We start from the raw sequence: 24,968 nt of genomic DNA, 5'->3' as shown, positions 1-24,968 counted from the left end.
GCGAGGGTCATGTGACCGACGGGGTCAGCCGGCGCGTAACAAGCGAACCTGCCGGCCTGTACCAGCGTTCTGCCAGCTGACCACTACCGGCTGTGCGAGCCGTAGCTTTCTCATCGACCCACGGCGGGTTTGATGTCGGTGTTTTCTAAGGTAAAGTTGAAACGGAAACATTCAGTGGGAAGTGATTATTGAAAATGACTTTTTTTTGGTCTTTTTACAGCACTGGCACTGAGCTGTGTCCTCTTCCTTACACATTCTGAACAGAGCTGGTGGAAGACAAACTCACACATTAAAGAATCTAAGGAGATTCTGGGATAATACAAACGTAATACAGAAATTACTGAGCCACTTTTACTGAAGGAATCAATATTTCTCTGCATGACAGGTATAATGTCATATTTTGGAAGGAGGTTGGCTTCTTTATTCGGTTTGTTTCTCTCCTAATCAGCGTTTTTACGTGTGAACATTTTTGAACTGATTTAATTCGAATCGCAGCGTTAAGATATCGTTTTGACAGAACTAAACTGGACTGTGCCACAGTTTTCTCCTTTGTTGTAGATCGTTTTACTTATTTTATTATTTTGTGTCACGTGCTTCTTCACTGATCACCTTCTCACGTTACCTGAAGACAAGCGAGCGAGGCTGCTGAAAAATAGCCTGCTGACGCCTTCGCCTGTCTCACAGCAGTCCACATAAAGTCGCCCGTAAACTGTGATGGACGATCGCAGCAGACTGGTTGGGTAACTTCTCCATTCGCCATTTGACTAACCTGGAGGTTCGTTACCAACCTCTCTGACTCCCTGACTGTTCTTGTGTCTCTTGACCCAGACTTCATTTCAGTGATGATGCCATGTTCCCAGATCTCAGCAATTAACTTGATGAGTAAAATGTTATTATTACTGATAGAAATGATGGACAATACTAAGAAAATAATAGCCAAGTTGTAATAAAAAAGGAATTATCCTGAGGGTATTAACAGCAGAAATGAGATGAACAAACCTTTTGAGCTGAGTATGTAGTGATGTGGCCAGTCGAACCATCTCCTCCAGCTCTCTGACCAGCTTGTTCCTTCTGCAGTGAAGTCGCAGCCTGAAATGAGACAAAGTACTTTTACAAATTTCCAGAACTGGGCCCGTTGCCTCTTGATTTAGTCGTTCCTCTAGCTGCTTATAGACTAGACATGATTCTCCCTCACATTCAGGAAAAAAGAAGAAAGACACTGAGCGCTATCGTCCATCTCTGTGCTGACACTGGAGGTGAGAGCACTTGAAAGAAAGTTAACGAATATGACACGACAGCGGCGATGTGTTGGGGTATTGTGAGCAGCTGCTTTGTGTTCAGGTGACAGCGGTGTCACCTGTTTGTACGAGCTTTGTTTGGAGGCAGCCAGTCCATTAACAGCTGTTAATATGATCCATTGTTTGAGCGGAAACAGGCCAGATAGGGGATCAGGCTACAGACGGCCGCTGTTGTGTGCGTTGGCGTTAACCTGACTTTGTGACCGTGGTTACCGTGTCGTCGTTATTTCTTCTGCACCGTCCATATGTCTGCATATTCCTCAGTCCCGTGAGAAAGAGGGCAGGAAAGCTCAATACTTTGTTTGTACTTACCCAAATCTGTCTGTAGCACTAAGTATCTAAAACTGTCAAGCACCGAAAGCTGGCATCCAGTGTCTGGTCAGACTGGTAATTTTGTTGATTCTCTGATCAGAGAGTTCCTGATTTGAATGAATGATTAACCTCTTTTCGACTGTATTGTATTATATGTGTTTAGACAGCGTTTACATTTGATGACTCTGGCTTCTTTTGTTAAATTTAAAAAAAAAAAAAAAAAACACAGGGATTGCAGGAAAATATTTTTATGTTCCTCAAAGTGAGATTATTGAGAAAAAGTATTGTTTTTGTGTACCGTCGGTACAGAAACTCATATTAGCACTTGCATCAAAAAATGTTAATGACCCCTTGCACTTCTGGTGATTAGAGGTCTTCACTGGTCCACTGGGTTCCTCATAAACAAGAACTGACCCAGAACACAAGTTGGGCTAGATCCAAATTTTCGTCAGTCTAATTGGGTCAGGTAGGGTCAATATATCTAATACCAAAGTGGATCCAAGTGGACTGTTGGACAGACTCTGCATGTCGTAACCCCCCTCTCCCTCTGCCCAGGCTTCCTGTCTGTATCTCTACTACAGCTATAAAATAAATGGGCAAAAACTGTTCTCCCTGTTTCTGGGTTTTCTAATCCTCAGATCTACACAGAACTGGTCTGACTATCATCGGCTCCCCTTAAGGACTGTCTCCCCTTTTCGGAAATGAATTTACACGCATCGGCTTCAGGTCAAATTTTTGGTGATGTTAATCTAGTGGCTTTGACAGAAACGGTGTGTGGCAGTGTGTTGGGAAGTTCAGATCATATTCAGTGAATTCAAACGGATTTCAAGGCAAATTTTTTTACTCAATTTTCGGTCTGATTTTTACAAAAACACGCACCAAGAAACATCAACACTTTTAAAAGCCCCACACACCTAATTATTTTTGCTAAATTAGAGCTCTACTCAGGAATGTGCGTGGGTGTGTTCAGACGGGGCCTGACCCACATCTCCCTCCCTCTTCTGTTAGTTTTGTTGCATTGTTTTTTTAGAGAAGGAAAACTTACACTTTTGTCAGTCTCATTATGACCTCCCACAATTTACAGCGAAGCTCTGCCCAACTTCAACCTGAGCATTAGGTCTCACTGGCCAGGATGCGTGAGAACATCTGCGGGGGTGTGTAGAGTCTTTAAAAACTCCACAAAGAATGAAGGACTTTGTTGGGCTCAAGGATCCTGATTGAACATTAGTGAGTCTAGCATTCACGCTCTAACAAACATTAACATTTCCGGCATATTTCTCGTGTCAGCGGGTGAACACTGCGTGGGTGGACAACAAGGGCTTCCTTTTGTGACCGGGCCCTGCAGCCTCTCAGGTTACAGGAACAGGAGACAAGACACAAAGAGAGACTGAGCTCAGGTAGAGTCTGACCTGGACACAGAACAGCAAGAGGCCTGTTAGAGAGGGGGAGAGAGGGGGAGGGATGTAGGATCTCGGCGGTTCTGGTTTGCTGCATGCTGCTATTTAGGAAAGGCGAAGGAGGGCAAAACAAAAGAAGAGAGGAAGGGGAAAGACTTAGGAGAGCAGGAACAGAGAGAAAATGGAGTAGAGCTGAAAAAAAGGATCATTTTTAGAACGAAACTGACATTCGAAAAAGGCAGTTTTTCATATAGCAACAGCCCGGATTTGAATGAAGTACCTGTAGTTAATTGATGTTAATTCTGATGTTGTAAAACAACAAAAAAGAAACCTCGTCTGTTGCTTGGTTAATATGCTCCCTCGCTCTTCGTTGGTGCCTGAACGTGAACGCTTGGCCAAAGGAGCTGTGATCAGAGAGGAAACAGCGCTCTGGATCATTTCCGATGTTTGAAAATCCGTACACGGAGAGGGGCTGTATGTCTCTGGTGTTCGTTAGAAGACCGACAGAGGGGCGAGTCTAGGCATTCGCTCCACGTCAGGCTCAGACAGGTAGCCAGCAGGTGGCTCGGTACGTGGCAAGCGAAGAGGTCAGTTGTCATCAGTATCAAAACATCGGCAGACGTGACTGAAGGCGGGAAAACGCATTACGCCTTTTGATGTGATTATGAACAGGATTCGGGCGTGACGACTGCTGGGTGTCACCCAGGTGTGTTTTTGTTACAAGGACATACGACTGTTTGCGTTCTCGCGGGATCTGTGGGATCGTCTGCCACCGGGGCTCCGGTCATCTCTAATCAGTCACTCAGCGTGTCACCTGGTGTATTCACTCGGTCGCAAGGTTTAGACCAAAGACTGGTGGAAGAAATCTTTATGTGCGGTTTGTCTTGTCTTTGTAGGTTTTAGCCCGTCTTCAGGTTTGTCCCCAGCTTTACTGGCAGTTTCTCACTGTTACTGTAAGTGGCCAACTATGCAGTTGTTAATAAACATAAAGCCACTTTTGAATATCATGATCATATCTGAACATTACTGCCTACTGACTGATTAAAAAAAGAACCATGACCTTGCGTTATTTTATCTGATTTGTTCATGCAAACACAAGATAAGTTTATGATCACGCTCGGTAGCGTGACAACTTTTTAAAAAACTGCTTAATTTAAAGAAAATAAACTCTAATTAAAATGCAATATTAGTCAGATATAAGGACCAGAAGCTAATTAGTGAATCAGAAAAAAGAGAGGAGAGGAGGACTGTCATGTTCATCTCTAACTCTTAACAGTCTTCGGGGAGGTTTGACGTCTCTGAATGTCAGACTCAGACAGAAGTAGGTCAGACGCATCATCAGCAGATGAGACACACATCAGACAACTGTCACCACCTGCACTAATCTTCTCCATGACGCTCTTCTTCTGTCCACCTTTAGACAAGAACCGGCAGGTACTGGTCCCCTGTTATTAGCCTTTAGCATCAGCTAATGACAGCTAATGTCACCTTTTTTCCATCCTCCCCTTTTGGTTTATTATCATCATCATTATTATTATTTTATGTGTGTTTGTTTGCATGTATGGTTACTCTCAGCAAACTGTCTGTTGTTAAATTACACTTCCAAAAATAAAACCAGAGACTTCAAATTACAAACCCTTCTGTCGATAACTTCAGACTCCTTCACCCGACAACATCGGTTATGTAGCCTGTTCAGATATTTCTGTCCTGCTCTAGAACTGCATAAATACTACCCCCGCTGAAACACAAACATCTCTCCACGTCCGCATATAGTGTACATACCTGATTATACGCTTGTGATGCCGCTGTGACTTTCTGTTTATGTAGGTCATTACTTGGAACTGGACGGCGCTACAGCTGTTTGTAGCCGCCAGTCCGATCGCTACCACCCGGGACATCATTCACGTTTTAATGGTGCAACGTGATGTGGTAAATCTCTAGTGGGAAACTAGCCAGGAATTTCAAAGAACCTAGACGGGACTTTACACTGATGGAAGCCAATCTTGGTTCTTGACAGAGCAGGAAAGACATTGTGGACCTCTGAATGTAATAGTAAGTAGTTTCAGATTGAAGTCGTGACGCAGCAGGACACACGTGCTTTGCTCTTTTTTCTGACAGCCTACAGATTTGGATTCTTTTTAAATATTAAAGCATCTCAAGTATATTATGTTTGATAAATGTATATTCTGGCCCGCTCACCTCTCGGTCAGAGCCTTGCTCTGGTTGTCTCTGGCGGCCTGCAGGTCTCTCTCCAGACGCTTCTTCTCAGACTCCAGCTTCTCTGCGTCGTTGGGCTCCAGCCGTTGGCGGGGGCTGACGTACTGCAGCTCCTTCAGCAGCTCCTCCTTCTCGTTGATGAGGATGAGGCGATCTCGCTCGGGGTCCAGCAGCCCCGGCCACGCCTCGCTGTCCAGTTTGGCGATCTGCACCTCGATGGTGGCGATCCTGTGAGAGCGAGGAGAGAGTTCAGAGGGTGAATGTGCAGGACAGAAATGCAGGCACGCAGCCACGCAGGCGCACACACACACAGGCACACGCACACACACACACACACACACACACACACACACACACACACACACACACACACACACACACACCAACTCTCCACTGTCCAATCACAGTAAAAACTACCTTCTCTTGGCCTCCTCGTACTTCAGACTCAGACGAACCTTCTCCGCCAGTTTGTTGGTGCTGGTTATGAACTGATTACGAGAACAAAATAACATTAACACCGTGACATGCTGGACGCTAACACACATCAATTCACTGACAAGATGCACTGAAAAGTCTGTGGAGGAAACAAATTCTCAGATTCATAACTCAAGTTTTCGTGTTTTTCAAGTGTAGCAACAAAGGAAGAAGAAGCAGCTCAGCACAAGAAGCAAAAGGGAGAGGAAAACGCTGAAATGTTGGTTTGGGAAGACATCTACAGGCAGAATACAGCTGAACACTGGGTTAAAAAGTGTTCTAGTGGTGACATGATGTGAGGAGTAAGTGATTAGTTCACTGATTGGAAATTAAACGATACTAATGTTAGTAACTGATTTGTTCGGGTGAGAATTTGCTGTTTTTTTTCTCTTTTTCTTAATCACTGTAAATTGAATATCCTTGGGTTGTGGACCATTGATTGAAAATACAATTAGAAGAAGTTCCCTCGGGCTATGGGAACTTATTTTTGACTATTTTTTTAAATTTTATAGATTAAACAATCGGTCAATTAAGCTGCCCTGGAGTATTCTATTAACTATCAGTAATACTACCAAAATACTCTAACAAATGAGACTATGCTTTGTTGAAACAGTTGCAAAGGAGTTTTGATTACAGTGCCAATACTAATATAATACTTTTGTCAATACCCTAACTAAAGACATTTTTCCAAAAACACGTACACACTTGTAATTTTGTCTTAAGCATCTGTTTAATAATTTTTTTCTAAATACGTACACCAAAAAATCTGGTGACATTACACAATAAATCAGCGAGACTGAGAAGCATTTATCGCCTAACTGAGCTCATGACAGTTTCATCAAAGGTTGAAAACCAGTCCGACTCTGGAAAGGCTTACTGGGCGTCCATTTGTCCGCCCCAGGATTAAAGCTAAGATGCAGCAGACCTTCTGTTGTCGCCATCTCTAGTGCGGACTACCGCGATGCACTGTCAAGACCCCGACCACTGCACTGCGTGGCCTTCCCTAACGCTCTATCTGGGACTCGCCTCAGCAGGGATGTCGGTCTGAGAGCCGGCGTCGGAGTAAAGCCGAGGGATGGACAGCTCCGAGTTGGCCAGCGAGGGGCTGCTGCCCCACAGCTCCTGCTGCGAGCCCGAGTCCAGCTGGAAACCGTCCTTCAACACCGCCAGTTTCTGGGTGAACGGAACAGACAAACAGGGCTGCTGCAGATGACACGAGTCACAATATGAAAGATATACTGCAGCAGGAAAAACCGGGATATGACTGACGACAGGAAAAAGGATTTATTAGATGAAATAATGGAATACTGTATCATGTGAGCAAAATGAGATGTGTGAGATGACTGCCCCCACCTGTGTCAACATCTATACTCCTCCTTCTCTGAGTCTTAACTCAGTCAGATCTGAACACACACACACGATTTACATCTTTTTACATTCAATCCCACTTACACTTTCTGGGGATATCATTATCTCCGCTGTCCATTTGGCATCAACATCCAGAATCTGCCTAGAAAAAAGGCCGTGCCTGAGCCTGAGAGAGACAGTGTCAGACTTTGAAAGCTGCTGCTGTAGCGACGCGACTGTGTGAGCTCTGTGATTTTTCAACGTTGGCACTTTAATCTTTTATTTGAACATGAAGGAACTGAAGCTCCTACATCATTATAAGTCTCTCAGTGAGAGCCGCTCAGGGCGAAGAGCATCTTCAAAGGGACAAACGTTTCAAGTGTAAAAGGCTACCTCCTCTGTGTTTGCTGCATGTTCCCCTTGAGTTACAGTGATGCAGCAGCAGCGAAGGCTGCCGCAGTGACACTTTTATCTTTACAGCAGTAATGAATATCTTTTATGACTGTCTGGTTTGTTTTGTAGCACGCTGAGGCATGCACCTTATCTTTGTTTTCCAGATGGGGCAGAAAAATAACATACCATCTCTATGATAACGGTGGTGTTGCAGTATTTTGATGATGCAGCGTGTCAACTGGCTCTCTCTTAAAATCTCCCTTTTTTCCTCGGATTCTTCTTCTCGAGCCCCGATTTGGCAAAGTTTGAGCATAAAGCCACACACAGCTACTTCACAGGCAGGCATCTCCCAGTGGCAGCCAGACGTAAGTGTTGGAAATTTATATCTGAAAGATTTCATTACCCAAAAATCATCCACTGTGTGCTCATTGGACCCACATTTCCTCTTAGGCTCTGGTAAAAAAAAAAAAAATCATCTCCACAATGGGTTCAGCTGCTGCGGTTTTCTCTCAGTGAAGCAACTGCCTGCTGATTCGGAGCTTGGTTTTCCACTTCACACTCCCTTTGACAGTTTTAGAGCGAATCCACACAGTCTACAGCTAAGGGAAGGTCCAGCACATCATAAAATCGCCTAGTTCAGTGTCGTATGTATGTCGCTGCTGCTCGTTAAATGTATTACTCTGAGCGCCCCCTTAACAAATGAAGGTGACATCGGGGGGGCATCAGTAGGTGTTGAAAAATGAAGATGGCAACATCTGGGGAGCCCTGATCAGGATAAATGACAAAATTTGGGGAGAGAATTTTGAAATAACTGATGTGTAGGGAGTGCTAAGTGGGTTAAGAACACACTCTCTTTTTTTTATTTTTTATTTATTGATTAATTGCTTGGTCTATTCAGTTGAATGAAAATGAAATGAAAAATGCTATTACATCTTCCTTAAGCCCCAGTGGATCTCATCATTAGGAGCTGCCTTTTTCAAGGTCTGTCAAAAAGATCTGGCTCAGAGAGTCAGAAGCAGAACTGTGAGAAATGATTATTTTCAAATCGACCAATTTCTTTCAATTAATACACTGTTACGGTATAAAATTTAATATAGTGGCGAACCTGTCTGTCACAACTCTCAGAGCCCAAGGTTTTAAATGCCTTTCTTTTGTCCAACCAAAACCTAAAACCTGAAGGTAGTCAGATTATTATCACATGAAATGAAATGACAAAGAGGAGCTGCAAATCCTCACAACTGAAAAATGAAACCAAGGTATTTTTTGTCTCTTTGCTTAATTATTTGCCTAATAGTTTCAACTCTAAGCTGTGTAGAACCCACTGCACCTCTCTTTCCAGGTCTCCAGTTGTCCATCTCTCTGACTTTAAGTAATCAAACATTTAGAGGTACACTCGTGTGGAACTGACTTGTTTCCACACAGATACACACATACAACATATACGTACACACTCCACAGCCATACAAGCGAACGTTGGACGCACAAACCCGAACAGACAATTTCATACACACACAGACTGAGCTGTCGGCTGCAGATGGTAAGAGGGAGGGAGGGGGAGAGACGGGAGAGAGAGGGAGGCGGCGGCGAGTGCAAAGAGCAGATTATCTATTATTGAACACACTTTCCTTCCTCTACTTCCAAACCAATCTGCGGCCAGATTTCCCTGACATGACCTGGTATTGTAAATCCATACGTGGTATGTTGGAGTATTGTCAACGCTGTTTTTTTGGGGGTTTTTTTACAACTGGGGTCTAAAATTCTTAAAATAATGACTGAATATAGTCCTAGTTTTCCTACGCGCAGACACAGATGTGTAGCGCCTCTTTGTGCCTGGAGCATTAAACATCTGCACTGTTACCTATATAAAAAAACAAAGTTGTAAATAAAGTTACAATGATGGTTTCTCATGTATTAACAGACAACCAGAAACTATAAATAGCTGTTTACCAGTTGCTGCGTCAGCATCAAAAAAACCACACATCAAACGAATTTCGTCAAGGTTCGTCTCGGCTCCCCTCATCCCTGCAGACTGGTACAGCATACACCTGCAGCCCGTGGACACACGTCAAGTCCCGTCATGCAACTTTAATACACACTGCAGCCATGGTGGAAATAGGGGTGAGGTAGCACAGCAGCGCAGTGCTGTCACACACAATCGAGGATGGCGGGAGTGTAGGGGAGGCATGCGGGGGTATGAAGCTAGGTGGAGACACCTTTTGCAAGTCAGCCCCGAATACGGAGGAGAGACTTTTATTCACCCTTTCAAATAAAGCATCTTGGAACTACAGAGAGACACAGAAGGAGATGGAGAGGAAGGTGTGTAACATACCTAATTTCAGTCATGTTGGTACATTCATGGTCATTCAAGTTCATACAGACTGCCGCAGTGAATTTAACCCTATGTGCCCAAGTACACAACCAGTCAGAGTTTCCTGCGTGGGTTCATTTCACAGGGCGTCTGCAGACTTCACCCAGTTCAGTTTGAGACTTTTTAAGACCAGAGGAGACGACAAGGCTGAGGATTATTTACCACATGCATCATTTTATGGACATTTATATCACACATTTTTGTCGGCGCTTCCCCGTCGTATACAATCAACATATGAACCCAAGCTGAACCTGCATAAGCAGCAGAAAAAATGTGTGGATATGGAGAAAGGAAGGATTTCTTATCCAATTGAAAAATAATAATAATTGAACAGTAATGAATTTAAGGTCCACATATGATTTTTAAATGGTCAGAGGTTAAGACCCTTGTAAATGCCATTAAGACTTTTTCATACCTTCTAAAGCCTTTTTTGATGGAAGTGAATTCAATGCTTTTTAAGATTTTTCGAGACCTGCAGATTGTTCCACCCAACGTAAACACAGAACTAAGCTATGGAAATATGGTCGGAAATAGCAGAGTGATGCAGCTACTTTCAGAGCTTTCATAGCAGGGTGTGTGTGATGAGTGTGTGGTAGAATAAATAATAAATAACACTTATTTTGAAAGTCGCGAGAGATGCGAAACCAACCAGGAACATAAAGGTCTTCTTAACTACGAAAGACTAAAGAACAAACAACGAATGAATTAGAGAATTGGGGCTTGTGCACAGGTGTATTTTATAAGGTACCATTTGTTAATTGTTACCGAGCTAAATGTGACAACTTTCACTGGCTCCAGCTTCACAGGTATGAGGATCTCCTGCTTTTGTGTGTCATTGTAAATTGAATATCTTTGGGTTTCGGACTGACTGGAACACAGGAAAGGACATTTTTCGTCATCTTCTGACAAGAGACTTAATAATTAACCCATTTGCTAAAGAAAGTGCTAAACAGGCCTACAACCTTCAAATTCTTTTTCCAAACTCAGATCAATGGCATCTCTGAAATATCTGAATTGACAGAAACAAAAGCAGACAGCCTCACTTCCCCGCTCAGAGGCATTAAGAGTTTATACCACATGAGCTTCGAAGGCAATGAGACCCTGTAGTTGAATAAAAAAGTTGCTGCCATCAGCCAAATTGTTTTTACTCTCCAAAAAAGTCTTCTCCAACTGATCCTCCCAACACACAGCCCTCATCCTCTCCTGAGTGAGCTCGACAGGCTGTCATCCTGAGACAGAGGCGCGACACAAAAAAACACCAGCTGCCTCCACGCAGCCTCAGCTCCTCCGAGTCCCTAAATCTCTTTTAGTACATCTGTGTTCTTCTCTCACAGCAATATAATGTAAAGCTTTTAAACACACGTACGCACTCTCCTGGGAGACATCTGATGCCAGTCTGCCTGCTTTTCCATACCATACACAGATCACGTTCATCCAGTCGCAGGAACAAATCAAAGCAGCCAAGGAACAGAACAACCTTTTCGCCACAGAACCCAATAAACCTTCCTCCGGGTTCGACTGATGTCTTTTACCTCCACAACACAAACTAATCTCTCAGAGTGGAGCAGTACAGCAGCCTGGTAGCTGCTGAATCTGTCCTTCAACCAAAAGACGAGAAGAAGCTGTTCAGGAAAAGCACGTTGGCAAACATCTGCCCTGCTGAAGTTCTCTTGGGCAAAGCCTTAAAAACTCACACCGTGATGTTCTGTAGCTGACTTTGGCCAGTGAAGAAGATAAGCGACAAAAAAAGCTTCACTAAAACACAAAACACAGACTACATCTTGTGCTTTGAAAATAAAACTGAAGCAATATTAAATCTTCTATTAGTTACATGATGAGGCCTCGCTGTGATTTCTGACAGGATCCACGTGGCTCTTGGTTTTAGATGTCAGTATGTGGATTATCTGGCTCCTCTTTCCTTCTTCTTTTGTCCATCAAGGAGTTGTTACTGGAGCGGATCAGCTCAACATCCTGCCTCCAGCAGCCTTTAAGCAATGCTACGCTTTTACATGCATAGCAAATTTGGACTTCAGTTTCCTTCTCCCATGTTCGAGGCTGTGATGATTGAGATGAGGGATTAAAAGTATTTGTCCAATAACTAGAACAAAATGAAGGCAGTCCTTGAATTAGGTTCAATCGAACTCAATTTTAATTTTGATTTGAAGCCTCATCAACACCTCTATGTGACTCATACTGTATTATATAAACTAGACTAACCAAGGTGCTAGTGGGTCTCAAAGTGGTACTCCATCAGTTTTAATACTGCACCTCCAAACAACGGACGGAGGATGCACAAAGGAGAGATTAAAAAAAGGAAAGGTGAAATTCGAAGCAGCAGAGGGAGTGGAGTCCCACCTTGAATTAACAAACGCAAAGCAGATTAGAAACTTCCTAAAAACAGTCTCCGTGACAATTACATCCTATCGAAGTTGTTAAGTCAACAACATCAGTCTCTGCGAAGATTTCATCCAAACTACGCAACATCAATCTAGTGTCTCGCTTCCTACATTGAGTCCTGACAGAACGTCAGGATACAGGTCGGCATCAGCTGCCTTTTCTCTGGGATTCACACTGGAATAACTTGAGTTTTCGTCTTGGTTTCCTACATGAAAAAAACTATTTTACCTGCATGAGTTCCTGTTTCTCCTTCTCCCCAGAGCTGATAGCGTCTCGGATGGAGCGGACCTCACTGAGGATGGCCTGCGCCTCCTGCAGCTTGTAGCCATACGGGCTGTTGGACACCTTCTGGTCGATCCTGGAGGTCAGCAGGAGGGCAGGAACCAGGGAGGCAGACAGAGAGAGGCAGGGAGAGGGGTCAGTTTGGATGATGATTTAGAACAATGTGACTGGCATCAGAGTTTCAGCAACAGCCAAGCATCCTATCAGAAACCAAAACATTCTCACAATACATCGTTCATTGCTGCGTTGGACAGAACACGAAAAAAATGTAAGTTTCAAGGATCTAATGACTTTAAATCAGCTGCTTTTTGCATGTTTACAAAGGGAACTGGTCAGCTGAGGATATGTGCGATACAGCGACACTCACTGTGACCACTGCCTTTTATTAGCAGTCACATAGCAGGCTTCATTGGCATCGCAACTCGCTCAAGGGCACTTCAACAGCAGATGGTGGGGCAGCATTACTCGCTGCCTTTCCTCACACATATTTTCCAAACTGCTCTGTGGAACCAAACTGAGTCTGGGGCTGAAAGTTGAACCTCAAATCTTTCTGAATTCTGACTTTTCAAGGACGGAAAACTGCGTAGCACCAAGAGATGGTACTCGGTTCAATCCTTAGTTTTACTCTTGAGGAAATGCTGCCTGATTAATTTAAATTAGGATGTCGTCAGAGCTGTGCTATGATGTTCCTGTACTACTGTTTTTGTGAAAACACTGATGCAATTAAAACACTTTTGCTCCATTAAAAAAAAAGGAGCTTTAAAAGGAAAAACACGTAAACACTCAGAAAAGTAAAGTATCATGAAAAATATATCATTTTGTTTTTGATACAGAAATTCAGATATGGTATTGACCCCTACACTGAAAGATTTCGAGCAACAGCCAGTCCTACCTAGGCTCATGGTTCTCAGACACGTGCCACTGAGGCCAACATATATGTGAGATGTTTGTTTTCCCCAAATCAATCGCTACAGGAGCTGCTTTCTCTGTTTTCTCCATCTCCATCCAGAGGGGACGAGCTAATCAGTGAAATCAGCTTCTCAGGTTGTTGGCTTTAATGAAAACCTGCAGACTCACGACACCTTGACGAGCCAAAGATCTGAAACATTAAAACCTGGACACAGTAACACATTCAGCTGGCTCCACACTAAGCTGGCTAAATTTGAATACGCATGTCTCTTCGTCTGACCCCGTTGGTCCCATTTCCTCACTAAACCCTTAAACTGAGCTTTAAAAAAAAAAAAAAAGCTCTTCAGAGTAGATTCATCTGTAAAATCCCAGCCTTGTGTTTTACTCTGGATGGGGGAAAATGTGTTTTTGAGTTCAGTGATAACAGACATGGTCAGCTAGAGTTTGGCAGAGGCCGGTTTTGTGTCACCTATAACTGGCAGACGGGTTCACAAGCATAAATTTTTTGCGATTTGACCGACGTCTCAGCAGCGGGAATTGCTGTTCGAAGGTTCAGCAGGCAGAAAGTGAGCGACAATGAAATGACATTTCTGTCTTTACTTTAAAGGGAAAAGGAAAAATACGTCAATGAGAACAAATGAATTATGAGTTTAGCCGTATTGAAACAGTATAGGTGTTCATGCAGAGCAAGAGGTGACAGATGTTTTAAATTCATGGGACTAGACATTTCTGTCTAGAGCTGCAATGATTAATCAAAAGAGAATTAATCAGCATCAATTTGATAATCAATTATTCGTTTAAGTTATTTATCAAGCAACAATGCCAAACAATTGATGGTTCCAGGATCCCAAATGTGAGAGTCTGCTGCTTTTTTGGTCTTACATTAGAGTAAATGAAATATTTTTGGTGTTTGCACTGTTGGCTGGACAAAACAAGATATCTGAAGATGTCACCTTGTGCTCTAGGATATTCTGATTTGCATATTTCATTCTTTTCTGGTAATTTTTTTAACCAAATGCTTAAGCAAGTAAGCAAACAAAATTAAATAATAGTTAGTTGCAGCCCAAACAGATAATGGCTTTAGTGCATAATCTTTGTAGACATAAGGGAAAGAAAAGTTTGAGCCATTTTTTTGTTGTTTAGGCATTTTGGTGTAACAGTTCATAAAACAACGTAAAACTACTGAACCCTGGTCATTTCACAGGTAAAATTGGTTTTTCACATACAGCCATCTTAGATTATATGTTGCCCTAAGGTAAGTTTAATCAGCCTGAGAACGGAGCCTGTTGTGGCTGTGGGCAGCCCTGGAAGAACTGACAGAGGAGACGCTGCAGGAAACAACCATCAGAGGCAGCAGCAGCTATGTGAACCCTGTCATCGGCAAGTCATGCATGCATGTGAATAACAGGTCCTTCCACATTCTTCAGAGGGGGAAGAGGGGGAGGGAGGTTCTGACAGAAAGAGAGAAAGAGAGAGAGAGAAAACAAGGTACAGAGAGAGAACGAGGAAGTGAGGGAGGGAGTGAGGCACTTGTCCGTAACAGGCAGAGAGAACAAGTAATCCTCTCTAAGTCCTTCTCAAACATTGGACTTATGCTGAGTGAAAACAGTGTTATGAACTTTTTTACAATTAAAATCACAATGATCGCTTTACTAGAGCACACAGAGAAAGAGACAGTTAACAGATACTGCCAAGGCCGAAGTAATGAATTAACCACTGTCATGCCACTTAAAGTGACACTGCAATTAAACAGTATTGTGTGCATTTCAAATTTGGAGCGTTTTTGTCGGACTGTCAGGTACAGCTGTGGGAGCCGTCCTTTATCTTAACAGTGACTGCTCCTGTTTGGGTAAACATCTGCTTTACTGAAGTCTCCTAGACCAAAATACTTAATCCATCTGTGGATACATGGAGACTGATGGCCTCAAAATACTCACACAGATCTCTAAAGTTCACACATCAAGTAATGAACTTCAGTCCGTCTCACTCACTAAGACTTGAACCTTCCACGGCTGCGCTCTCATTGCACGTTTATCTCTATTTGATATTGTTTAAAAGTCATAACGTACCATGCATAGGCCAAAGGTACGTGGACACTAAAGCCCAACTGATACCAGATTTTTGAGGATGATAACGAAGAAATAAGATAACGATAATTTGACCAATATTCATTTCCTAAAAACGGTTTTTCAGTGGTTTAGTATTGCTCTACAATTAAATTTGGGGACATGTGAGAAATATTATATTAAGAATGATTAAAATTTTTAAAGCCGAGATATCCTGACTTTTAGTCTTTAGTACGGGCCAAGCTCCAAAAACAGTGGATACTACACTTCTCATAAAGCAGTTGGACAGCTTCTTCTCCCTGCCTGGCAAATGACCATGACTTTCAAACTCCATGGCCCTAGTTCACAATGCAGGAATTCTGTTATAGCTTTTAAATCCATACATCTCACCCTGATGGCATCATCAGGTTTGTTTTCTCAGATTTTAAAAAGCTCCTCTAGAGCCACAGAACACATTATACAGCTGTTTTTACAGGTTGAGTAGTAACATTAGCAGTAGTAGTATTTACTCCCATTCAGCCACAAGAGCATCACTGAGATCCAACACTGATGTTGGGTGATAGAGCCTGGTTCATGGCTGGTGTTCCAGTTCATCCCAGAGGTGCTGGATGGGGATGAAGTCAGGATTCTGTGCAGGCCAGTCAAGTTTTTCCACACCAAACTGGGAAAACCATTTCTTTATGGCGGTGGCTTTCTGCACGGGGGCACTGTCATGTTCAAGGAGAAAAGCGCCAAACTGTTGGAAGAACACTATTGTCTGAAACAGGACTTTTTCACCGTTTTGGCTTGTGACACCTAAAAACACAGTAATACCTGCTGGAAAACCCCAGTCAACGGGTGATGACCAGTTCAATCAAAAGAGCATTTTTTTGTTTGTTTTTTCTAAATCATGGAGGAGTTAAATAACCCAGTAACATGAACAACAATTCAGAAGAAAAATGGTAAATATTAAATTTGTGCAGCAGAAAAGCTCTTTCTTCTTCTGCCGTCCTATAAACAACATCTCCCCTCTGATTTATCTTAAGAGCCCTTGTTCGGGGGGTCGGGAACCACTGTTCTACAATATCATCGTTTGCTGCAACATTAAGATTTTCCTCTACTGGAACCTAAACAGACCCAGACCAAAAGCACACTTAAATATTCTGTATATAGAGGGGTCTCCACATACTTTTGGAGAATACACAGTGTATTACATTGTCCCTTTTCTGTTCCGTATGTCAGAAAAAACCATGAAACACTGTCCTCTGTAACAGTATTTTGCAAAATCTTATCAGGAGCTGAGTGTGTGGCTGCATTCCAGTGTAGGCCTATTTGTATTTCTGCAAACAGTGACAGGTTGTTGAACGCCGTCTGATGACTGTAACAGGAGAGGAGAGTCATGGAGGAATGTTGTCCAACCGCTCTGCCTCAGCTACTCTTTAATCCTCCTGACACTCTCACTATGCCGCATGAGGCAAGACAAAGAGACATTCCTGTCCAATTTCAACATCGACCAACAGCAGAGCAGCGAGTCGGCTTTCCAGTGTGTCGAATTTCAAAATCAAAATCACCAACAACCTCCATTTGAGATAAACAAACAAATGGAAGAATGAGTCCCTTTCAAATCAACATTCCCGACTGATGGCTTCACTGTTATGCCTTCTGATGAAGTCGTTTCACATTCTGAGGTGTAGCAGTAGGTCAGGTAGATGGGGAGTTTCTTCTCTAATCTACATTCCTAAGCTGTTGTTCCATCGGTGCATTTATAGAGGTGTTGGTGTTTAATGATCGAAAGGAATGTGTGATAATGCTGAGGCAATAACTGAGGCGATAAGCAGCAGTTTACTGCACTCAAGTTTCTAAATAACTTGCATCACTTCGAGCAACGCAACACAACACATTAACCTGTTGGTTTCTGAGCAAATGCTGTTAAAGAGGGCAAATTCCAACAAGGGCAACAGCGGAGGAAGTCTTAACTCCTTCATCTCTACTGTACAACACTATCCCTGTGATGCCTGACTGATCATGTCAGAGATCAACGATAAGGATAAGACCAATGAAAGATAAGAGCTTGGCAAAGATTATAAAAGAAAGGGTTTTCATCTTTAGTATATTATTTGCTGCTTGTGGTTCGTTTGATGTCCTTACCTAGATTGTTTATTTTTATACATACTCGGCATTGTTCCTGATGTCTTTTCTTGATTACACCTTATCTACAAATAGGACAAATATGTCATTCACTCCCCTGCACATGTGAAGTCACTTCAGCCGCCCAACACCACACTCCTGCACAAGACTCCCATTTTTTCCCTAAAACCTCCCGTTTTAAGGTGTTTGTTCATCATCTGGAATGTGAAAACGTTTCCACACAAAGAAAGCAAAAGCTGGCGTCCTGGTCATAGCTCAGGTACGAAATCCTACAGCCCCTCAGAGCGCCTCTCCCGCCGGGCTGCTGGCAGTGCTCTCAGCCGGACGCCAGAGCTGAGAGTGTCAAAGTGGTCAACGGAAAACGAGCCGCGCCGCCCTGCCTCGCGCTGTCCAGCGTCACGTTACCCTCCGTTTCCATCAGCCACCTCTACTTCCATCAAAGTTCTGTGATTCGATCATTTTAAGAGCAAGACTCGGTTTGTAAAATTTTCAGCGTTGACCCTGCACTGCTCTGTGTACTGTGAGGCAGCTAAAAAAAAAAAGTCGATTGGGGTCATCCTGACTGTTGCATTGACCTTCAGGGATCAGCCCTGGGATTCAGTCATGTTTAACTTGGGTAAAATGTGACAAACATTCGTCAATACTGTCTGAAATTTTAACGACAAAACAGTGAATTGGTTATTCAAGAAAATAACTGTCAGATTAATCAATAATGAAGGTAATCGCTAGTTGCAGCCCCACTATTTGCCTTCTTCATTATTTTTTTAAAGGTTAATCTACTAAACCATCTATTCAGTCATTAAAAATCTACAGACTGAAAATGAAAATAACCCTTACTTTTAGTCCTAGCTCTGACTTTCAGAGCTGAATGTTTTACTCAGACCTTTAATAAGCTAATTCCTAAGAAAGAAATATAAAATCCTACAACATTAACCTTTAAGAACTCTCTCCATCACACACCTCAGTTTTTCCAGCAGTGAACTTCAGTCGAAGGTGTTTTGCAGGCAGCCAGTGAAACTGTGAAGACTGAGGGGAAGGTCACACTTACACTTGTTATTCAGCACAGACTCTGACGGTCCTGCGTTGCTTGTTAAATCAAATTGGGAAGGCTGGTGGTAGACTAAAGCAAAAGGATCGAATCTCCAAGTTGAGTGTCAACAAATACACCTGTCAATGTGCCCTTCAGCAAGGATTCAAGGTGGAGCAGGCTGCACTGGAAAGCTTCCAGAAGTGAATATGAACCACAAACGGCCCCCGGACAATGCCAGGTACAACAGATGGAATCTGGGGGAAGAGTAACAGCATTTGTGTGAGGACATCAGGAGGCAGCACTTACTCTTTGAGTGTTTTAAAGCCCTGCTCTTTGTACTGCAGCTCCTGCTTCATACAGGCCAGGTCCCGCTTCAGCCTGTTCACCTGAGACACAGAGACCAGAGCGAGGGAGAGAAATACAGGGAAAGACTGTTAGGGTTCGTAATACTTTAAAGAATAGGGCTGGCAATATTTTATATTTTTATTACTGCCAAAAAACCCAATGAAAAGACCAGAACCAACAGTTTGTTAGTCCGGCTCTCAACACCTTCTGACTGTCCTCCTCTGTCTGTGGCTCTCAGCTCCGAGCCCATTGGTTCCTACTGAAGACGTAGGTCTTTCAAACCACCTCACAGACATAGTCTTTCACTTTTAAAAAAGGCTCATTAATTTCCTAAAGCAGCTGAGCGGCATAGTTTTTTACCACCTGTTACTCTAACAGGAGTAATCAGTGATTTTGTTTGGGACTATTATCAGTGGTGGACCGATCAGTTTTGGTGCTCCAGCGAGTGTTTCTGGCAGCAGGGCGGTTTATAAGTGAGTGAGTCAAAACAAACAAAAAAAAGGATCCTTATCAGAATCAAAATCAAAATCAAAATGTTTGCTTATGTTACAGTACGTGTCACTGGAAGAAAAAAAACCATCAGTCAATATGTGGTTATGAGATTTTATTTAAAATCCCTCAAGTATCTATACTGGCCTCAACAATCCAGTAGTGGTCGGACTGTTCACTACAGCTACTGTTTACATGCCGTTGGACAGTAATCCATTTCATTTCCGGTTGCCTGTAATATTTTGAAACCAGATTGGGATTTTTTTTAAGGGTTTTTAAACTTTATTTTTTCTTATCGGAAAAAGGGCTAAAAAAATTAGCATCAGCGGCAAGTTTTGATAATCCATTAATCATTCAGTCGTTCATCAAGGAAAAAATCCCAAAGCTTCTCTGGTTCCAGCTCCTCAAATGTGAGGATTAGGTGCTTTTCTCTGTTTCTTATCATTGTGAACTGAATATCTTTGGGTTTTAGGCTGTTGCTTGGAGAAATTAAGCAATTTTTTACTTTTTCTGACATTTTATTCACTGGGGGGGGGGGGTGAATCTATAATGGAAATGGTCAGCTGTTGCCCTAAATAGAAACTGGTATCAGACAGACGTTAAGCAATACAAGCATGAAAACGGGGCATGTGGTTGAAACAGGAAGGAGAGGCTCTTACCCGACTTTTGGCTGTGGCTATTTCCGCTTTCAGGATCTCTGGGTCGTACTTGCTGGAAGAGGAAGATCTAGAATTCACTGCAGAAAAAAAGAAAGATATGAAGAGAAAAATGAGGTGTTAAAATACATCCCTTTGGTTTTATCCCAGTTGTTTTTTCGCATTACACCAGGGAGGGATGACAGAAGAGAGAGACAGAGCCCTCAGCTGCAGTCAGTGTGGGAAAATGTGAATGTAACTGTTAAACTGAAGCAACCTGTTTTTTCTTCTCAAGGCTTAACAGAAAAAGTGCAGCCTCACCAAAGAGAAACCTTCACCCTCTCTGATGTCAAGGAGCCTTATTCCCTCTTCTGAAAACCAACAAGGATCACGGCTTTATCTAAATAACTGCTATCAGAGAATGTATCTGAGAAAAGGATGTAGCACTGATGGCAAAAGAAAGCATTTCTTCCCTCCACATCTTCCTTTTGCTCTCGAAAACTCTTGCATGTGTAGGTGAAGTGTTTTTATTGTTCACTTTTGCGTGTGCGTGAATGTTTGGCCCTGAGGAAGACAGGTTTTAATCGTGTAGCCGTGATGATTAAGGCTTTTAACCTTTTCGTCCATAATGAAGCAGTACTACCTTAGCCACGCATCAGGAGCACCTGTTTGTGTGAAAAGCTGTCAGATTCAAGTAGAGCTTCCTCCCTTGATTTTCTGTTTCCCAGCTCCGCTTCCAATTCTCTCTTCCAAAACTGTCGCTAAATGTAAAACTAAACTGCGCTACACTATGTCTGGGGTTTCTCCTCCCTCGGGCTCTCCACAGTACTCACAGCTGGTCTGCGACGTCGACTTGTCCCTCCAAGCGTCATTGAGCTGCCGGTACTCCTGCTGCGCCAGGCGGAGCCTCTGCTCCTTCACCTGGTAGATTTCCTTCTGGGCGCTGAGGGCGTCCCGGGCCACAGCCAGGTAGTCCCGCAGCATGGCCTCCTGCTCGCGCTGCCACTGAGCCCGCGGGTCCTCGAGCTGGGTGCTCTCTGGGGGAGAAGAAGGAGAAGAGGACAATGAGCGGAGGATTGGGGTCTGGTAGTAGGATTTTAGCAGGATGCTACAAACGGGCTTGCCGGATTGTTTACTGCAAACTGAAATTTATTAATATGGTCAGGTTGTTGAATTTTTTTAAACCTCTACAAACATAAATCAGCATGTATCATAGGAGTTATCAGACACATCGCTTCACTTTTTTTATTCTCAAATGAACAATTGAAACTGTAATTGTAGTTTCCAGAAACCAGTTGACTGCTCCAAAATAATTTCTTCAAGATTTAGTGCTTCATGTATACTGCACGTTTGACACGGTTTCTCCAGTTCATGTGAAGAATAATCCAATATCCAATGTTAAGCCTGCTCTTTAAAGTTCCTATGGCATCTTCACAGTTACGGGACGCAAAAGAAAATACAAAAATATACGAGGAGGAACAGTTAGGTGCAGACGGGCTACAAGGAAAAACTGCCAAACAGGGAAAAATGGACAAACGACAGGAACGACAGGAGGTAGAAATGGAACATAAAGATGGTGAGCGTCAGGTGAAGAGACGAGCAGTAAGAGTAGCGGGCCGGGAACTCACTGGTGTTGTGGTCGACATAGTAAGCTCCAACGACGGGGTCGTACGCCTCCTCCCAGCCGACCGGCAGCTCATCCCCGATGCAGTCAGCAAACGTCAGAGGCTTCGTCTGCCTGAAGAAAACAGAATCCGAACACAGATTCAGAAAAACAGGACCATCTCCACTGCCATCAACAAACGTCACAGACCTCATCGGTCCAAGAGGAAGAAATGTCATCTCAATTAGAATCACAGATTTGACTAAGTGGTTACATACAGTACATGCCCTTGGTATGCCTACATTACATCAGGAACGCGTGTATGCACAGGTGCAAGACACAAAGGACACATACACAGCTTTTAACAAACAGTTATACAAAGAGCGGCAATTACCCCTTCAGGTTAAATGACATCAGGTTACTCAACGATCAAAATAATTGCTCGTGCAGCTCACGAGCAATTATTTATTCTGAGAACGAAACCAAAGAAAGACCACAGTGTGTCAGAGAGACAAGAGAGAGACGAGGCTGAAGGTAACTTCAGACTGCTGCAGACTGGATCCTCTACAGGGAGCAGTACTGGTATCTACGATGTGCGTCTGTGCCTCTAAACAGCACAAACTCATTTGAAGCCTCTGTCCGCTCCCACAAGCTGTCTCAGTTTTGATTCGGTATTTGAGGAGCGCAAATGCGAAACATTCCCACTTTCCTGTGTTTCACATCATTTTCAATTGAAGATTTTTGAGTTTTGTTGTTTGTTTGTTTTTTAATAAATGTTGGACGGACTAAATAAGCAGCTTCAAGACTCTTTCAGCTCTGGTAAGAATGGTGTTTTTCACCATTCATACACATTTTACAGACTGAACTTGACACTGATTAACCAGGAATAACATTCAATACGTTATCTGACATGAAAATACGCATTAGTTGCAGCTCTATGTAATTCTTTACAAATCACTACTAAAACATATAATCAAGATCATGAAGTAAGACACTCGGATCCACTGTGTATAGCTGGGTGTTTACGGCAATCCATCCGGTAGTTGTTGAGATATTTTACTATTACAGCCACAAATGTCAACTACATGGTGGCACTAGATCATCAACATCGTTAGGATTCATGATCTGGGGACCATGAATGCCTCGACCAACTGACGGACCAACAATGCCTTCCACAGAGCTACGTCGCCGGTGTGGCTAAAAAACACAAACCCCCGCAGACCATCAGCACAAAAGCCCTTAATTTAAATCAGCTGAATCTCTTTGTAAAAATCTACGTACTCTCCTATATGAATTTCAATTCATTAGAAGTAATTCTTCAGGTGTTTACACTGAGATTCAACGTGGTGAAGTGATGTAAATTTATTTTTTTCTTTTTCCGCAATTATTCATTCAATGAAAATCTGCAAGTCCCCTCCAGTATCGACCACAAGTAATAATTCTGCGATAACCCTACAACGATCCTTTAGTTATCGTAGAAACCTATGCTCACCCTGCTCTAACAAAGCCAAACAGTGTCTGACCCACATTAAACCCTGGTCAGAGGCAAGTCTGAGTAATAACCTAACTGAAAGATGGATTTATCCCAGCTCACTGTGTTCGTCTGAAAGCAGTTTCAGGAGGTAGGGTGAGAGTGTGTGTGAGTGAGTGGAGGAGGGGGGTGGGGGTGGGTCATCTGGTGTTTCACTGAGTCCTCTATTCACCTCCGAGGGGGGGTCGTAGAGGGTCCCTATAGCCAGCCACAATAGGAGGAAACCAGCCTGTGGCATTCCACAAGCAGCGCTGACGCATCGCCTGGAGGTTTCTGGGGCAACCCGCGGCCTTACAGCCGCCTTACATCGACTGCACCGCAGCTGGATGGTAAAACTAACCACCTTTACATTTTGTTAAGACGCAACTGAGCCTCATGTTTCCATTGACCAAATATTTGAATCCTACCTGGACTGTTAATTCTGTTGTTCCTTAGGTTCTAATGCAACAGCAGTGAAAATCACCATGTAATGAAGGGAATGAGGGGAATAGGGGGATTTATACTATCATACTCACACAATCTAAAACTGAGGAACCTGCCAACAGCATCAATCCTGTCCTTGATTTCATAGCGGACACCTGGGCGCACGGAGGTGGTAGCGACAGGACAGCTTACGTTTTAAGGGATTAACTGTCGCAATGGTAGGCTCTGGTCCAAACTCTGAACACGTCTGCAGACCTCAAAATTAAGGAATGGGTTCAACAGCATTTTATCAAATCCGAATCCTTTCGAATTTCCCATGGAATCTTTTCAAGTAGATTGTTAGGTGGAAAGAAGTCATCTGTTAAGGTGTACTGATTTTATTTATTGTAAGCGCAGCAGCAAAACTAATTTCAACTGTTTAGTGTAACAAGAGATAAAGCTTGATATTTAAGAATCCAGCTTCTTCTTCTTCTACAGTAGCTAATTTTACTTCTGATTTACGGACCAGACGAACACGACGCTGACACAGACAGAAACTACAGTAGTTAACTGTCAAACCTAAACCGTTGGACGTCCTGCTGAGCTGGTTGTAGGACGTTCAACACATATTTAATCTCTGCTCCGTGACGTTCGCTAACCCTGTCCTCACTCAGTTGGCTCCTCACTGGGGGAAAAAAACACAACACAGCGACAACAACATCCTTTCTACTTCATCACTCAGTGGATATCAGCTAAACAAATCGCTGAAGTTCTGTACGATGCTCTTAACGTTTCCTGAAGCGAAGCTCATTGTTTCACTGCAACAGGTCAAAGAATCCGAGGGGTCACAAAACACATTGTAACTCCGGCGGTTGGCTTAGGCCGAGCACTCGTCCTTCTCAAGTTATCAAAAAACACAACTTCTCATTTTAACATGTTTGACAGCAGCTAAATATTTAAACAACGGACTTCTTGTTCCCCTTCGTGGCGAGTGCCTTCCCAAAAATATTGCATTTCGCAGCCTTTCTGTTGACTTTGGAACTTCTAAGCCGGCTCGTCATGTTTGTCGCTACCAACAGCGTCGCTGAGTTGTCACGTCTGAATACATAATCAGTCTCTCCTTTTCTTTGCTGATGCCGGCAGTGTCAGAGAGAGGCAAAAAAAGACTAAGTAAACACAGAACGTGAGTCAGAGCTTCTATGAAGGATTCGCTGGCCGCGGAGCTTAACGAATCCATGTATTTTACGAACGTGGAACCGGATCCAAAACGGAACCGGCTATCAGAACCCATTCCTAATCAAAATGAGGTGTCATAATCATATTAACAATTCCAACCAAGACCCTGC

General features: G+C 43.1%; 1 protein-coding gene across 1 annotated transcript in view; it reads right to left on the bottom strand.

Moving 5' to 3' along the window:
- wwc1 (WW and C2 domain containing 1) overlaps window positions 1-24,968 on the bottom strand; it is a 60,475-nt gene that overhangs the window by 22,103 nt on the left and 13,404 nt on the right. The window contains exons 2-10 of the mRNA XM_040150093.1: window positions 21,715-21,824; window positions 20,920-21,123; window positions 20,111-20,187; window positions 18,924-19,003; window positions 12,432-12,561; window positions 6,725-6,871; window positions 5,642-5,712; window positions 5,207-5,452; window positions 1,000-1,089 (exon numbers count right to left, since the gene is read on the bottom strand). Coding sequence (XP_040006027.1) covers window positions 1,000-1,089; window positions 5,207-5,452; window positions 5,642-5,712; window positions 6,725-6,871; window positions 12,432-12,561; window positions 18,924-19,003; window positions 20,111-20,187; window positions 20,920-21,123; window positions 21,715-21,824 — 1,155 coding nt within the window. The remainder of the gene's footprint in view (window positions 1-999; window positions 1,090-5,206; window positions 5,453-5,641; window positions 5,713-6,724; window positions 6,872-12,431; window positions 12,562-18,923; window positions 19,004-20,110; window positions 20,188-20,919; window positions 21,124-21,714; window positions 21,825-24,968) is intronic.

The sequence above is a fragment of the Xiphias gladius genome, chromosome 17 (genome assembly GCF_016859285.1).
Source record: "Xiphias gladius isolate SHS-SW01 ecotype Sanya breed wild chromosome 17, ASM1685928v1, whole genome shotgun sequence".
Taxonomy (NCBI): domain Eukaryota; kingdom Metazoa; phylum Chordata; class Actinopteri; order Istiophoriformes; family Xiphiidae; genus Xiphias; species Xiphias gladius.
This window is presented reverse-complemented; position numbering and strand designations above follow the sequence as displayed.